The 16,276-nt window shown below is 41.6% G+C and overlaps 1 protein-coding gene across 1 annotated transcript in view; it reads left to right on the forward strand.

Moving 5' to 3' along the window:
* grik4 (glutamate receptor, ionotropic, kainate 4) overlaps nt 1-16,276 on the forward strand; it is a 240,088-nt gene that overhangs the window by 196,598 nt on the left and 27,214 nt on the right. The window contains exon 11 of the mRNA XM_044032697.1: nt 436-540. Coding sequence (XP_043888632.1) covers nt 436-540 — 105 coding nt within the window. The remainder of the gene's footprint in view (nt 1-435; nt 541-16,276) is intronic.

Consider the following 16,276-nt stretch of genomic DNA (forward strand, 5'->3'; position numbering starts at 1 on the left):
AAGAGCTCAGTGTTTTCTCAGGTGGTGCTTGGTATAATAAGTTTGAGAACCACCTGTGCTTCAGAGCATAGATGTTTTCAAAGACATAACTATGTATAGATTGCACACTAATCCCCTTTAAAGATATACTCTCTATGGATTAGGTCACAGTACATTGTACTGAGACTTTCCTAATAGGATGAAATGTTATTGGTTTATAGTCAAATGCTAGAATGCGACTTGTGTTCTCCTATTTCTGTGTAAATGGATAATGTTATAGCCTTGTTTTTTTTTCTGTTTTTATATTATAAATGTGCCCCATTTCAAAAAGGCTGGTGCATATTCAGTAGTGTCATAGCCTGAAGTCAAATCTGTAATAGGTGCTTTTGATACTTGTGTGTGTGTGTGTGTGTGTGTGTGTGTGTTTTAACATATTGCTCTGTCTGTGTTGGATAGGTAGAATTGGAAGGTCTAACAGGCCACATTGAATTCAACAGCAAAGGCCAGCGGTCTAACTACGTCCTGCGGATCATGCAGAATAGCAAGGAGGGCCTGAGGCAGGTACGTGACTGCAAGTCGCACACAGTTGTTTGTATCACGTTCTTCACACTTCTCACACACACACGCTATGAATTCAGCCAAGCCTTCCCACGGCATCAAGTTTATTTGATCGCTTCAAAAGAATTAACATATAAATAGTATGTTTTTATGTAATAGTATTTCTGAAATGACCCATGAAGATTCTTCCATTTTCTCTTTACATTAACACTTGTTAAACTAAATTGCAAAGCAAAAGGCATCCCAGCATACTCCTGATCCCGGTATGGTGTTACTCGTGGTCGTGTCTACAGCAGTGATGTAAAGGAAACTGGATCATACAGCACGGAGGTCTATTATAACGCTGTTTACTTGGCGTCTGGTGCCAGAGGACACAATTAAAGAGGAAATTGACAATGTTTTTCTATTTCTTTTAAAGCCTCTCTCTGTGCCCACGCGGGTGTTCTTAATTATCCTGGCTAAAAAAAAGATGTGGTCAGGTTGACCAGTAAGGTTAGGTAAAACTCGGGCGGTAAATGATAACAGGTCAACAAGTCTCTCCACACTTGTCCACACTTTCATAGTAAAGATGGTATTGTTTGCACATTGTAAAGGACAAAGAATTGTGACGCCGTCATTGTCTGTGAGCCAACAACGTGTCCATGGAAACTGAAATCTTGATTCTCAGCACAAAGAAGCAACTATCCAACAAAAGCAATTTCAGTTCTGGGACTTTAAAGACGTCACAAATGACTGATCAGTAATTAAGTAACTCGCCTGTTGCCAAAGTGGCTTCGTTTCTTTCTCTCAACGTCTTTAAAGGTTTAAAATCTTTGTCTCTTTCAAGGTGAATCTTTACTCACCATTTAAATACAAACTGAAATCAGTGCTTTTAAAGATATGTTTTCTAACCTCCAACTTATTTTACTGACGTTTTTTCACAAGACAAATGTATCAGCAGGGATTTGAGCATACCATTCATCCATATCAGTCACCTCAGTGTTGCCTCAGTGGCTGCTGGGATTTCCAGCGTCTTATAATCTTATTTTACCTGTGTTTCTGAAAACCCTCAACATACAGGTGTTTTGGGCTATAATCTGAGCAATCCTGTATAATCTCTGAAATCCCTGGTCTTCTCCAAGGTCGAGCTGCCTCCGCTTCACATGAGAGAACGTTGCTTCAAATTCTTTCTCTGAATTTTATGGATCAAACATGTTTAAATCACTGAAGTAATAGTGACAACCGGTTTTCAACAGATTACTGTCTGGTGCTTGCGTGTACACATGCTGTTCAGAGATTGGTGGCATAACAAGAAATGTTTCCTGTGCCAAGGATGTCAAGGATTAGCAGAGTTTGTCTGATTTCCAGAAACACTGCCTATTCTGCTTAATGCTGTATGGCGTACATATAATTCCTAATCCAAGTCGTTGTCTGTGATGTACTTTCTAAAAATTTTAATTCTGCGTGTACTTCTGATGTAGAACCGGTAAGAGTTTAGTGAAGCAGAGACATTGAGAACGCTCTCCTGTGCAGCATTCACAAGTGCTTCAGTGGAGCCAAACTATCTAAAGCAATAAAAATCAGAGGTTGATCTGCCAGCTTGAAGAAGTACAGCTGGTATATGAGAGGTGGTTGGAAGAGATTTGGAGGTGCTTTTTGAATCACTGAGTGATAGAGTTGTAGATCAACGTGGCTGTGGTTGTGTTTACTGTTGTCGCTGTAGCTGATTCATCTTTGATATGAGTTACAAAACAACTTTTGTTCCAGTGTGTGATATCAAGTAACCGAGGATAAATAAGATTGGTGCAGAAAAATGCAGAAAATACATTTAAATGGGGGATTGTGTGGATGAGATAAGTGCAAATAGTGTTATTTGTGTGTTTAAAGACAGACAGAGAGAGAGAGAGAGAGAAAGATCAGTCACAATATAAAAGAAACACTTACCAGCTTCATTGTTGTGTTTGGTTTCACAGATTAATCTTTAGTGTTGCTCACCCAGTTTAATCTTGTGTAACATGAGAAACCGTGTCATCCTCTCATCTACATATATATATCCTCTCTATAGGTCTCCAGTGGGAAAACATTGTCCGTGTAATTTGCACGTGCATTTCATGGCGGTGTGGCGATGCTTTGCAGGGCACACGTCTAATCTGGTGTGAGTTACCGATGCCAGAGTCAAAGGAGACACAATAGGTGAGCTCTCTGCATCTTCTATAAACACTCCCAAACTAATCTGAGTATAGACTAATTATTCCCAAGTATCAGCCGCCATCAAGACTCATGTGTCTGATTCAATTTCATGTAAATTCACGTTAATTCAAGGTACGTTCTTAGAAACATGTCAGCACTTCAAAATTCCGTCTCGATCTGAAGTTATTACTATAATTATTTGACTGTATGCCATTGTGTGCTGCTGTTACCAGACTTGTATTTCCCCTGGAAATACCTGTCTTTTACCCTGACAGTTATAATGTGTGTTTGACTGGAGCTCTGAGAGTTGTTTTTCTGTGATCACTGCGTTTAATGTAAGTTTCCCCACTGTGGGATGCATAAAGGATTATGTAATCTTATTTTACCTTATTATATATTAACTTACCCACAGTCCAACTGTCACCACCTGACTGCATTTGAGGTTTTGTCATGTAGTTGTTGCTGTTGTCGTTGTAGGACTCAGACAAGACGCAGACAGTCTGTGCGACGATGGATTCACAGTTTATTTGAGAATCATGGTGAGCCGGCAATGTCGATGAGAGTCAGACAGCGTTTCATAACCTTGTCTCTGGCTCCTGTGTCCAACCTTTACACTGGCACTGGACCAGAGGCGCGACGATAATGCTATCAGGCCTAATGTGTTGATTCTAACCAACAATATTAGAAAGCATCCCTGCCAGTTTTTGTTAATGGGGAGAGGCAAGGTGTAAGATGAGGAGCAGACTGGGGGGGTGTTGTTTGTTTTGTTTACACCTCCCACTGGCTGTTTGGTTGTGGCTGCTTCAGTCATGCAGACGCTGGAGGTGCGAGGGCCTTGTCTCACAGCCAACACCCACAGCCGAGTTTATTTTTTATTTTATTTCTTTTTAAATAGAGTAGAGACTCTGTGTCCCACTGCACTTTTCCCTCAATATCTTATTTTGCATCCCTCAATGTGCTGCTCTTTGCCCCCACGTGGATAAATAATGTTTTCTGAATCTGAATCTGAGACTGCAACCGGTAAAAGAAACACAACTGTCCTCCGTCAACCTCCGTCCAACACTTTGCCAGAAGACTGAGCAATGAGACATCTTAACTCAGCATCACCCGCTATCCTCTCATCTCCTCATCTCGTGCCCCGTGGCTGTGCCATAGATCTCCTCACATGTGTAACCATCAGCTCCTCAGGAGTTCACACTCTACGGCCAATAACCGGCTCAAATTGAATTTCTCTAGCGGGCGCACACGCACACACATCACACACATCACACACTCTGTGTCATCTATCTTTCCGTTCGTCTGTCCGTCTATTTAGTCAGCATCACGGGTTGAGTTCTGCATTACTGTAATGAGTAATGTGCACGAGTCACCAGATATGGCTCGCCTTTTCTTCTTGGATGCAACTGTTATTTGCATATATTAATCGTTGGTTATGCTTGAAAGCTAAAGATTTGGCGCTATATAGTGAGCAACACATCTTCTCATGCTACACAGGATCATGAGTTACACATGTTAATATATACACCTTAATATTATTAATCAATCAAGTAGTTTTTTCTGTCCAGCAACTGGTTCAGCATCATAGGAATATTTTGAGCCATAACTCAAAATGTCATTTTGACTGGAATTTCATAGGATAACAGGATGAAGTTGTGAAGAGTTTAAGAGTTAAAGGTCACTCTCACTCACTTGTCATTAGGAATGAGTGGAGCGACCACAACCGTGACATTAATGATGACATTACCCTTTGGCGTCGCCGTTGTCTGTGCTGCTGTGTTGAAGATGTTTGTGAAATTTGTAAAACTGACAATGACTCACTGTAAATGTGAAAGTATAGCGATGTATAACGTTTCACCAAAGATACAGAGTAATACATGTTTGAAGCCTCTTAGCACCGTCATGATAATCAGGCTGTCTGGATTTATTTTGATTTTATGGCTGTAGATGTGTCAAAAAACGTTTCAATTAGTGAGTGCTTCTGACATGTTTGTTTCGATGTTATTCAGTGCAAAGCTCTATTTCTCTGCTTCCCGGTATCCATCCATCCATCTTCTACCGCTTTATCCTCCACATGAGGCTCGCCAGTCCATAGTTTTTCTACATATCACAACGGTTAATTAAATTGAGTCTCTTGGCATCGTCCTCACTGGCCAAGGCACCACTGACACTTACCATCAACGTATCCGTAGAGGAGGAGAGCGGGGCCCCAGGTAGAGCGAGCGACAGAGAGGGACGGAGAGAAGGAAATGATCGATGAAGCGAGAGGACAAGAGGATGGCAGGCAGAAATGAAATGAGACAGAAAGAGTGCATGAGAGGAGAAAACAGCAACTAATATAAAACAGTAGAGACAAAGCTATTAAACTCGAAAGAGTAAAGCAACATCTCTGCTTATCAAATAACAGCTGGGGCTCGATTTTTGACCTGTACTATTTAAGCTGTCCGCCCACCTCATACCCTATACTATTATTTCTTCTTCTTCTTCTTCTTCTTGCATGGACTGCTCATATTATTTTAGGAGAATGCGCTGTAATCTTCCATATTCTTTTGCTATACTTCCTTTCACGAGCCGTTATAATGAGCCAGATAAAAGAATGCACAGAACTGTCTTTGGATTGTGTTTCTGTGCGTGTGTGTGTATTCTCCAGATGGTGAGAACACCAGGCTACGCCATAAAACAGTCAACATATCTGGATATATACAAATAGCTAATATAACTCAACCTGTTCCTGTGAACACACGGGCTGCTTTCTTCTCTCCAGGAACATCCAGCAGTTCCACCGAGTGGATTACAGCAGGATAAGAAGTATGAAAGCTTTCTTGAAAAAGCTGCGAAGCGCTGACTTGTGCGGCTGCGTGATGTAATTTGAATGCATGCTGTTTTTATGTTTATACTTGAGTGTACATTGGTTTGTGTGTGCGTGCGTGTGCGTCCGTACACCAGCCACCGCGTCCTGTTTCTTGGCTTTACTCACAGTCACACACAATAAGCCGACGACCATCTTTGCATGTTCAGCAGGGGCACAAGTCTTCTCCAGAAACAACAAACACACTGCACTCTGCCAGCCAACCACATCGCAGCACACACACACACACTGACAGAGCAGTCCAGCCTCTCTGCAGCATACACTGGCCCTCATTTTCTACATGGGACTCAGTGACAGCAGCCTGCCTGTTAATTGGAGCATGCTATAAAAAAGTAATTACTGCATTTTCTCCTGCAAGCTGGTGTCTGTTACAGCACAACACACCCTGTTGTGTGAGCACACAGAAGAGAGGATGCAACGGTATACACAGCGTGTTTATAAATGCACACATGCCCATCTATGTTATTGTTAAAACTTCTCTCTCTCTCTTTTGTCCCCTGGGGAATTGTGAGTAGTTATCAAAACACTGCCAGCACCTCTACCTGATGTATGCTGAGATAATCTCACAACGTGTCAGATTGCTGAATATCCAGGTGTTGAATCCACTTCTGAAACTTTTGTGTGGGCTCTTTCTTGGCATTCTCAGGCATACTCCAACTGCCTGCAGTCGTCATGCTTGCTGTTGTCTGTCTTGACGTGGAATAATCACTTCCTGTGTGCAGCACGGGAATGGTATGAGGAAAAGGACCTGATAGTATTGTGTGAACTCCTGTGGCAATGGCTTGAATGTAATGGACATTCATTTATATTTAGCAGTTACTTTAAATGTTATAGTAGAGGCACTTTAAGCTTCAGTGGGAGGGTTCGCTGGAAAAATGGTTGATTGTTGAGGGTTTTTTTTTAGCTGCTTGTAAAAATACATGCTAAACATTTTAACTCCCAGTCCTGAGCTCCTCTCATCGGATAAGAATGGACAGACACATTTGCCTCATAAGCAACAGATGACCTTTGAAAGTCTCTGCCAATAATGACACACATTTTATGGCATTTGTTGTCCATTTCCCTTTCAGGCGTTTCTCTGCAGCATTGGCAGTTGTTGTTGGTGCTAGAGTGGCTCTCTATCTGTCTGTCTATCCATCTCTCTTTCGCTCTCGCTCTGAACTTCCCTGTGATTGTTCCAAATTCCCCCAGGTTGGGTCAGAAATGGCAAAGGGTTTTGAGGAGGTGCAGAATTGAATGTGGCCTGGGCTGCATTTTTATGGTCAAACCAGATGGAGTCGGGGGTGAAATCCAACAAACATCCAGTACTTTTTTGTCCAAGCCAAGTATACTTCAGCTTCTGATTGAAGGCTGAAGGCTAGCAACCACTTGCCTGACTGTCATGCAGTCTTTTTTTTTTTACAATTAAGGCATATGCCAAAGGTTATCGTTACACCCAGGAGGAGGAAGCCACTACTAGCCCGCATAAACACACTCAAACTCACCATTAACGTCAATCACTTCTTCATTAACTCTTGAACTGTAATGGCTGATAACTAATCCAGCCGTTGTGGTATATGTTGAGTTGTTGTGGAGGAAAAGCATCCAATGTAGATGGCTTCAGTAGCCTGTGTGTTGTGTTCAATGAGTTTTGGTAAAAAGAATTAGAAACGTTGAAGTTGATCACTTATTTTTGCATGTTAAACATTCATTCATTACATTTTCACACTGTATTTTCAGTCAAGCAATAAAAAAAAAGAACTTTGTCTCCATGTCAAATGATGATATGACCAACCAGGTCAGGTATCTGTGCTTTAGTGCAGAATTATTGATGAAATACGCCATAAAATCTGCTGCCGCCTACAGTACATTCAATGATTCCCTTCTGTATGAAAACCACCTCTCTGCGGCTCTAAAAGGTGATGGAGCGCGGAGTGGGTTTTGAGTAGGTTGCAGCTGAGTTGGCCAGAAGTGGAAAAAAAGGTTAAAGGCCAATGTCAGCATGACTCAAAGCAAATTGTCCTCATTATCATTTCCACAGGTGCTTCACAAAAAGTCGATGCTCAAGAAAAGATTTCCCTCTGACCTTCGAGCGCACACATCATTTGTTCTTCTCAACCAGTTAGTAGCGAAATGAGCTGAACTACCTCGTCGATGAATTTGAGTTATTGTCTTGGTGACTGGGGCTTAACGGAGATTGTACCACTTGTCCTGTGAAGCTGGCACACTTTGTTTTTTAATGGCGTCTTCAAATTTTGCTCCCTTAATCCCATCAACATAACTTGAAAATGTGATTTTCCTATCACTTCCCAGTAATAGAATTATTCCCTTGGCAAATGTGCTGGCTCTCCAATTAAGCCTGTGGTAGATGTACTGAAATAGAAAGCAAGTGTCACACATATATACCATACCATTAGTTTTTATTAGTGTAGATTAGATTTCCGGCAGCATTAAGAGTGAATACAAAAGATTGATTACATTTCTAGCTCAGATAGTGAAAACTCTAGCCTTCAACACTGCAATCAAATTCATTTTAGTTTTTCCCCATTTCCTACAGAACATTACATCCAGTTCTGTGGCAGCAACAACCACACTGCAAATAATTTGGTCATCTGATGTAAAGTCGATTGCGTTACACCGTCTCAAACCTTGGAGACGAGTGTTTTTAATGTCGTCGGCCTGCGCCTCTGTGTGACTCCACAGTAAATCTTTGTGAAGAGATCCTCAATAGACTGGTAAATGATCCAGACCTGTCGTATTACATCCTTTCCAATTTCCTCAATTATCATGTGAACATTTCACAGCCAGATTGCGTTTTATGCCTCCATGCTGGTGACAGCTGTGGCCACCAAATAGTTTTTGGGTTGTCCAGCCGTGCCGTTTCTAAAGGAAGTGATATCCCACAAAAAAAAACGCTTTGGGGGAACTTTTTTAAAATGTGGTGCAAATGTGGTTGAGAGCTTAGATGATTTGAAAAATGTTGAATTGTTATCTGTGAATTTTCTATCAAGGAACTGCAATTTGATCAGTATGACATGAGATATTAGATCAAATTATTATTCACTCAATCCATACTCTGATTACGAGTCTGGTGAGACATGAACGTAATCTGCAACCTGATTAATTATTCAAGACATTCACGTGTCTTTTTGTTAAGATCTTCAGCGGTGGAGAGGAGATCCTTTTTATATATATATATCTCCTCACCAGCTTGCATTATGGCTGAAAGTGACAATTATTTTCCTAACTGATGTAATCTGGTGATTATTTCCTCAATTCATTGATTAGTTGTTTAGTCAGAAAATGTTGAAAAATGTCGATGGGTGTTTCCCAAACATCAAAATAATGATGGCTTGTTTTGTCCACAAACCAAAATAATTTTTACATGGATTTTTCATTTAGTATTGAGTCAAATAATCGTTGCAGACTTTTCTCTTTTCTATCAGATGTATTTATCTCCTGTGAGCTTCGCTCCTGTTTTTATTGCAGCCTTTTCCTTCCCCTCCTCTTGTCTTTGCTCCCGCCCCGTCTCTCAGACCACTATTATTCTAGCTGTTCCTGCTGCTGTGGGTGCAAATGCACTCAATGCATTACTTTCTCCGCTGCTGCAATGTGAGGAAAAGAGGGATGGAATTAATAGGTACAACAAGGTGTGTGCGGGTGGAGGGGGTCGGGGGGGGTAGAGTTGTGGGGGAGATGGTGCACAGCAGGCTGACATATTCAAGACTGCCTACACCTTTTTTCTCTCCACTGAAGGACATTATAGTAGCATCGCAGTGTAGCTCAGCACATCAAGACATGGTTTGTAGCTTTGTTTTTGCCTCAGGCTCTAACAGAGATGAGTGCATCTTAACTAGGTCTGATAGACGTAAGTGCTGCTGCCTCAGCTACTGCCACAGAAGTTAGTGTAAGTTTGGAGATGGAGCTCCGGGTTTAAATGTATTTCCATCTAGAAAGTGCATGTCCATTATAACTTTTTCATTGGAAACAATAACACAAAGATGTGTCACTTTGAATCAGAAGTCAGCCCTTCTCAAACAAGGTTCCTCTGGCGCTGTGCATAGGTTTGCATTCTGTAAATTGAATTTTACCATGAATGTGTGGTGGCCGTCCTTCATCATGGTCAAAACTTCATTCAAAAAGTGAAATTGTGCTGCAAAATGTATGAAATGCCGGTGAACTGCTTGTGAAGAAACGGGGCCTTTGGTAGTATTTAATCTGGTAGTCAACAAAAGAAGTATAGTAAGTCAACAAAAGATAGTATAGTATAATAAATATTTGTGGAAGATTTTTTTGGAATGCTGCTATAGTCGCCAGCTGTGAGCAAGAACAGCAGTGATATAACAGCTGTATTACTATTACAATTTTATGAAGTACGATATTCCTTTAAGTACAAGCTCAAGGGAATATGAAGCCAGGGGAGTTCTTCTTTTTTCCTGTTATATATACTTTTACTGAATATCGTATTCATTACAACTCGTAACCCAATAATTATTCAAAAGCACAAGAAGACATCAGCGATGCAGTGTGTCTTCTGTTAGTACTCTGCTGTCGCAGATGGTTTGTGCTCATGTTCGACTCCGTGTGAAGTTCATGTTTCAGTCCGATGGGACTGCAGCGTGTTGCTGCGGCGTGTCAGAGCGAATTAACCTCCCGCGATCATCCTTCCACCTTAAACAAGTGACTTTTTGAAACCCAATATCTCTATCGTTCATTCTGAGTGTGCTGTGTGCTTTTCCAGCACGGATTTTCAGCCTTTGCTGTAGCGTGTCTGGGAGCTCCGCTTTGAATGTGTGAAGTCAGTATTGTCTCAATATCACTATCATCTCACGTCATATATGCTCAGTCCTCCATGGTGAAGCCAATCATTGTATGTAAATTACATTTATCACTCTGTTATATTTAGTGCTGTCAAGAGATTTAGAAAATTGAGTGATTCATTAATTATGATCGGTAATTAATTAATCTCTTTTTTAATCACACCTAAAAATGACTTAGAAAAGCCCTCAATTTGAGGTATTTTCATTTAAATTCATTATTACATTATAGCGGCAGACCAAAAGATTGATATACAGTATAACCAAAAAAAAAGTGGCTTTATAAAGTAATTAATTTTTTTGACAAACTTGAACAGATGCAGCCATTTGCATTCCGCTGTGTTCTTTTCGTCAAACTCTCAATAATTAGAAAATACAAATTAAAAATAAAACATCAGGTCCATATGAAGACTTGCTCATACCATGTGTGGAGAAAGCCTCATGTTTAGTTACAGCATAAAAGACACGTGTCCTCTTGCTCGTGTCAGTGATACTCAGTGATTGGCTTATGAGCGGCGTGGTCTCCTCCAGTTTATTGCACACAAAGCTGTCGCTGTTCTAAAATAAATGTCCCGAGTGCTGCAGACGCTCCTGGAGGTCAGAGAGGCGATGAATTCTGTAAAGAAACAACTTCTTGGCAACGGGAAGACTCAGGTCATTTTGTTAGATTTCTTTCTCCTCTCATTTTCATCTCGCGACGTGGGTGAATGCTAATCACATGTCGTAATGCCTGGCCCGACGTGAAGAGGGCTGAGGGCTCTGTGATTACGTAAACTAATGTAATCTGGCAGATTTTCTTTTGCCTCTAAATGCATACAGACACAAAGAGTCGTAGCAGGGACGTAACCGCGATGGAGGCTGTCAGCTGCGTTATTTAAATATGTGAGACTGGAGGAAAGATGAGCAACGTGATTTATAAATCACATTAACTCAACGGCAACATTCTCTGCTTCCTGACTGTGATCCAAACCCAAACCCTAATCTGGACAGACTCTTTGCAACAGACATTCTCGAACCAGTATGGATGTGTTACACATTTTGTGGTGTGTGTGAAATAGTTCTGTATATTGATACAGCCGCTCAGTTGGATGGGACCAAATAAGAATTTACTGCAATCCAACTTGTCCTAATCATCAATCTGATCAGTTTTTCCCTCCGGGATTTTTGATGACATTTGGAATTTCATGTTGAATTTGTTGATGCAGAGACTCACATCACAAGTGAACACACACACACACACACACACACTGGCTTCCTCTGTGTGTTTCTGGCGCTCTCTTTTGTTTGGTCTCCCAGAGACATACAGCAGTCCCTTCTCCTCTTTTGTTTTTCTCAGTTTGCTCTTTGCAGGCTGGAGATGGGGAATAGATCAAAAGCAGAATGGATGAGCTGTTCTGCAAAAGCCCCCAGTCTTAACGGATTTCAAGGCTGGGTGAGGCTGCGTATCTGTTGCTTGGTTTTGTGTGTGTGTGTTTCTCTGTGTGTGTATGTGTGTAGTATGCCTGTACATGCAAATTCATGTGTATATGCCTGAGTGCCCCTGTGCCCATGTGCCTGCAAGTCTGCCTCTGCGTGTCTCTTTTATCAGTCTACACAGTTTTCTACCAAGACATTTGATATAATGTAATATGAGTCTACACAGGAAAAACACAGACCTTAGGGATCCTTTCACTTGTTCTCTCTTCTGGATACAGACAGGTTCATGAGCTTGTTCTCCCAATAGTCTTGTTAGATATTTTAAAGCATTACTTTTGATATCGGACTCGTGCAGCGCTTCCTTTCTTTCTTTCTGTTTTTTTAATGATGTTAAGTTTACACGTTCATCCATGATCTACAGCTTATCCTTTACGGGTCCTGGGGGAATCTGGCCATAATCACAGGGCCAACATAAAGACACACAGAAACATCCGCACTCACATGTCACTTTTGAATCTCCACTCTACCTTACTCCACACTGCACTGTGGAAGGAGGAAGCCTTGTCTTGCCGGGGAGAACATGTCACCTCTACACAGAAAGGCTCTTTGTCGGACCAGGATTTGAAACGATGGCCTTGCTGTGACGCGACACTACCATGTGGGACTCATTCTATCATCCATCCATCTTCTACCTCTTTGCCCTCCACATGAGGGTCGCAGGGGGGGTGCTGTGCCAATCTAAGCTGACATAGGGCGATATGCGGGGTACACCCTGGACAAGTCACCGGTCCATCACAGGGCACAAACAACCATTCACTCTCACAGTCAATTTAGAGTGTCCAATTTACCTAATAACAAAATGTGCATGTCTTTGGACTGTGGGAGGAAACACACAGGGAGAACATGCAAACTCCATGCAGAAAGGCCCGCGTTCAGACTGGGTCGCGAACCTGGGTCTTTGTGCTGCAAGGGCAAGAGTGCGAACCACTACACCAACCGTGTGGCCCACATTTAGTCTAATTTTATCTAAAATAAAAAGACATCAAAATATATTTTAAAATAAAATACCCAAGTAATAAATGTATCAATGTTGCAAAGAAGCCAGTTTTATACAAAGGTGTGAAACTGTTTCCCCCTCTAATCCAAGGCTCCACATAGGTGATTACTAATGCTGCTCTTTAAAAGAAAATAGATTACAACCATCAGAAAGAATTGATGTTTTTCAAGCAACGATAACCACTATAGTCTGATTACTCGCTCTTTACCATCGATACAGCATTGCAGTTTGCCTCATTACGTTTTGAGGTTCATTTAAGCATCGTATTAAAAGTTTTATAAATATTAAATAAAAAAAAAACAATAGTTTAAAGAAATCTCCTGCATGTTCTTGTATTTTTTTTTTGTGCTGACTTGTACATCTGTTGGTACTGGTGGACTTCCTCATACAGTGTAACCTCAAGCAACTCCATGGTTACCTTCTTCTTTGTTGTCTCTTTTGACCGAAACATGCATGCACAGTCAGCCTGTGTGGTCCGTGCATGCTCAAAGTGCAGGTGTGCTCGTGTTTTTCGAGTAGATGATGAAATTGTGAAGGAAAGTGTGACCTGACCCCAACTGTGACTGTGAACATCCCAGTACTTCAAACATCCAGCAGTTCCATAAAGCCTCGCTTCACAATGTTAAAAATTAATTATTATTCATCATTTGTATTAAAGCTTGCATCAGTTCTGAGACTTCTGTGATGGAGACTTTGAATGTGACATTACTCCTCCAGTGGAGCTTGAGAAATACACTTTAAGCCAAAATGAAAGTGTTTGTACTTAGACATTTCGGTGGCGTCTTGCTGCTGTCACATTACCATTCCCCCCTAATATTTTAGTCTATGAAAAAGTATACAGATCGTGGTCTGTCCTTTATTTTTTTAATATTTCGACCACAAAGTCGTGACCTAGAAGATGAAGATATTCAGACGGTCAGCAGCAGACAGGCTGGACTGTGATTGTGACTGCAAGGGCATCTGCGGTTTGTTGTCTGCTCTGCAGGGGATGGAGCACATGGAGAACACGCAGCAGCGCTGCTTTAAGGATCCACTCCGACAGCTTAATGACCTTTTTTTTTTTTTTTCAAACCCAGCGCTTGTGTCTCATTATGACCATTAAAGGCGCAATGCCATAATTCAAAATAATGAGTGCACCCACTCTCTTTGCAGTGATTTACCAAATCTACATGACCGTGATGCATTTGTGTGTGTGTGTGTGTGTTAAGCTGAGTGCACAGTTTTGGCCGTTGAAGAAAGATATTTTAAAGGTGTAAAAATACATCTTTATCCACTCTACTGCCAAGGTTCAGAGACCAGCAGGAAGTGGCTGCAAGAATACTGCAAGCATAACAATCTGTAAATCAGCACGAAAGTCACAGAGGTGTGCTTACCCCGTTTCTCTCTTTATTGTATAGCAGTGCCAACCACCCTCACCACCACCTGTGTATGTCTAGACCCTGAAGTTTGCCTACAGCGCTTCCTTGATTAGTCTCCTTTCTGCTGATGATGAGTTACACCAGAGAGAGCATCTGTTAAAAGTCGCCACATTTCCCCGCTCATTATTCCTTGGAGAAAACATGCAAACACACATTAATACAATGGCTCTGCTTGTCATTTGAGCAATTTGTTGATTGTTAGGCACCATGGGTGCACACTACTTATAGCTCTCCTCCATTTAACATTAGCTGCTGATTCAATAAGTGGTAATATTCCCTAGTGGGAAGAAACTGCATCAACTTTCCTTGAACTGAAGCAACGTGATGTTTGCTATAAGAGCAATAATTGTCCATCTCCAGAGGCCTATGAGGATATTTCGCTTTTCAAACACAAACAAGCGACAATGCACAATTTCTGAACTCAGACTCGTTTCCATTACTGTGTCACCTGAATGCATAAGCCTGGGTCTAAGTGCGCGGTTTATGCCATTATGTTTGATAATGGTTGCTATTCCCTCATGTAAGACGGATGTGTCCGTCACAGTACAGGTTTGCCACGCCCCATCGGATACAGCATTCTTTGACAAGAAACTCAGCCAATCCAGACGCTCCAGTGAGCAGCCACCCTAATCTTTACCATGTTCTGTAATTCCAAGTTGAAAAATGAACCTATGGGTAATCCCTCACAGGGTCTCTCTCTCTCTCTCTCTCTCTCTGTCTCTGTCTCTGTCTCTGTTGCCGCCTTTTTCTCTTGTTATCTCCGCCTCATGTTCTGCCTCATACTTTGTCATTGATTTTCTTTCCACTTTCCACTTCCCCACACCTAGTCGGTTACTGATTGACATTCTCCTGCATCTTTCCATTTCATTCTCAATCATTTCTTTTGCTCCTCTCATACTAAACATTCTCCTGCCCTCGCTGTTTCCAGGAAAATAAAATAGAGCACGGTATTCACTGGTAATCTATGTTTCTTAGAGTCTGCCTAGAGTTTCTCAGGCTGACTTAGGCATTTTTCTCAGTTGTTTTAATTGAAGTAGCCTGGTGTATGACAACATGCAGCTTCCTCTCTTTATGGTAAACGCTCATGAAGCAAACAGATCCTTGGGTTTGTGCTGTTCACATAATGAGGTTGTATGTAAAAGCTTAAAGCTTGTGCTTCCCCAAGATTAATGCAATGGTTATGGTTCCCTTCACATGAGAGTTTGCACAACCTGCAAAATGATTAGAAACTAGGCTTCTAGGGAAATAGCAACACAAGATTACTGATGTGCTTTCCTGGCTCTCTGCTTATTAATATTTCATCAATTTAATTAGTTGCTTATTGGTGTTTTTGTACTCCCGAGACACTATTGGTACCTTTTCATCCTGTTTGTGCTGCACGAGAGGCCTACCTTTTCATCTGTTGCAGTAAGTCTTGTAATAAAAACAATTAAAACAACTCAAGGTTGTTAGTCTACTTGATAAGTGTCACATGAGCATGCGTTGTATGGCACAGGCTGATGTATACGTCTTTCTTCCTTTTACATGACTCGTCCAACCACAGTTGCTCCCCCCACGGCAACTCGTGCTTCTTCTCGCTTCTTGTGCTTCATCAGCTTCCTCGTATCCGTCTCTCCCATCTCTCTCTCTCTCTCTCTCTCTCTCTCTCTCTCTCTCTCTTCCTCCACCTCCTGTTCATGGGCAGGAGTTACGGAGTTGCCTCATTCCATTACCCTCTCAGTCACCCCCACAGTCGGGGCCTTTGCTGACACCTGCTGAGCTCAGCCAAGCCACAGACTTCTGCCTCCACAGGCTCCGACAAGTGATTGTCGAGCAAAGTGTGGAATATGTTGTGTGCGAGGGGTTTGTGTGCCTGTAGTCAATTGTGTGTCTTTGTGATGGCACACTGTCTTTTATTTCAGGTGCTCTCTGTTGGATTATTGTTTTATCAGGGTTTGTCAACTACTGTATGTTTGGAGGCAGTTAAAAGTTCGCTCTGATCAACTTGAATGGCTTGAAATCATTTGAGAATGTTGGC

The sequence above is a fragment of the Solea senegalensis genome, linkage group LG8, assembly GCF_019176455.1.
Source record: "Solea senegalensis isolate Sse05_10M linkage group LG8, IFAPA_SoseM_1, whole genome shotgun sequence".
Taxonomy (NCBI): Eukaryota; Metazoa; Chordata; class Actinopteri; order Pleuronectiformes; family Soleidae; genus Solea; species Solea senegalensis.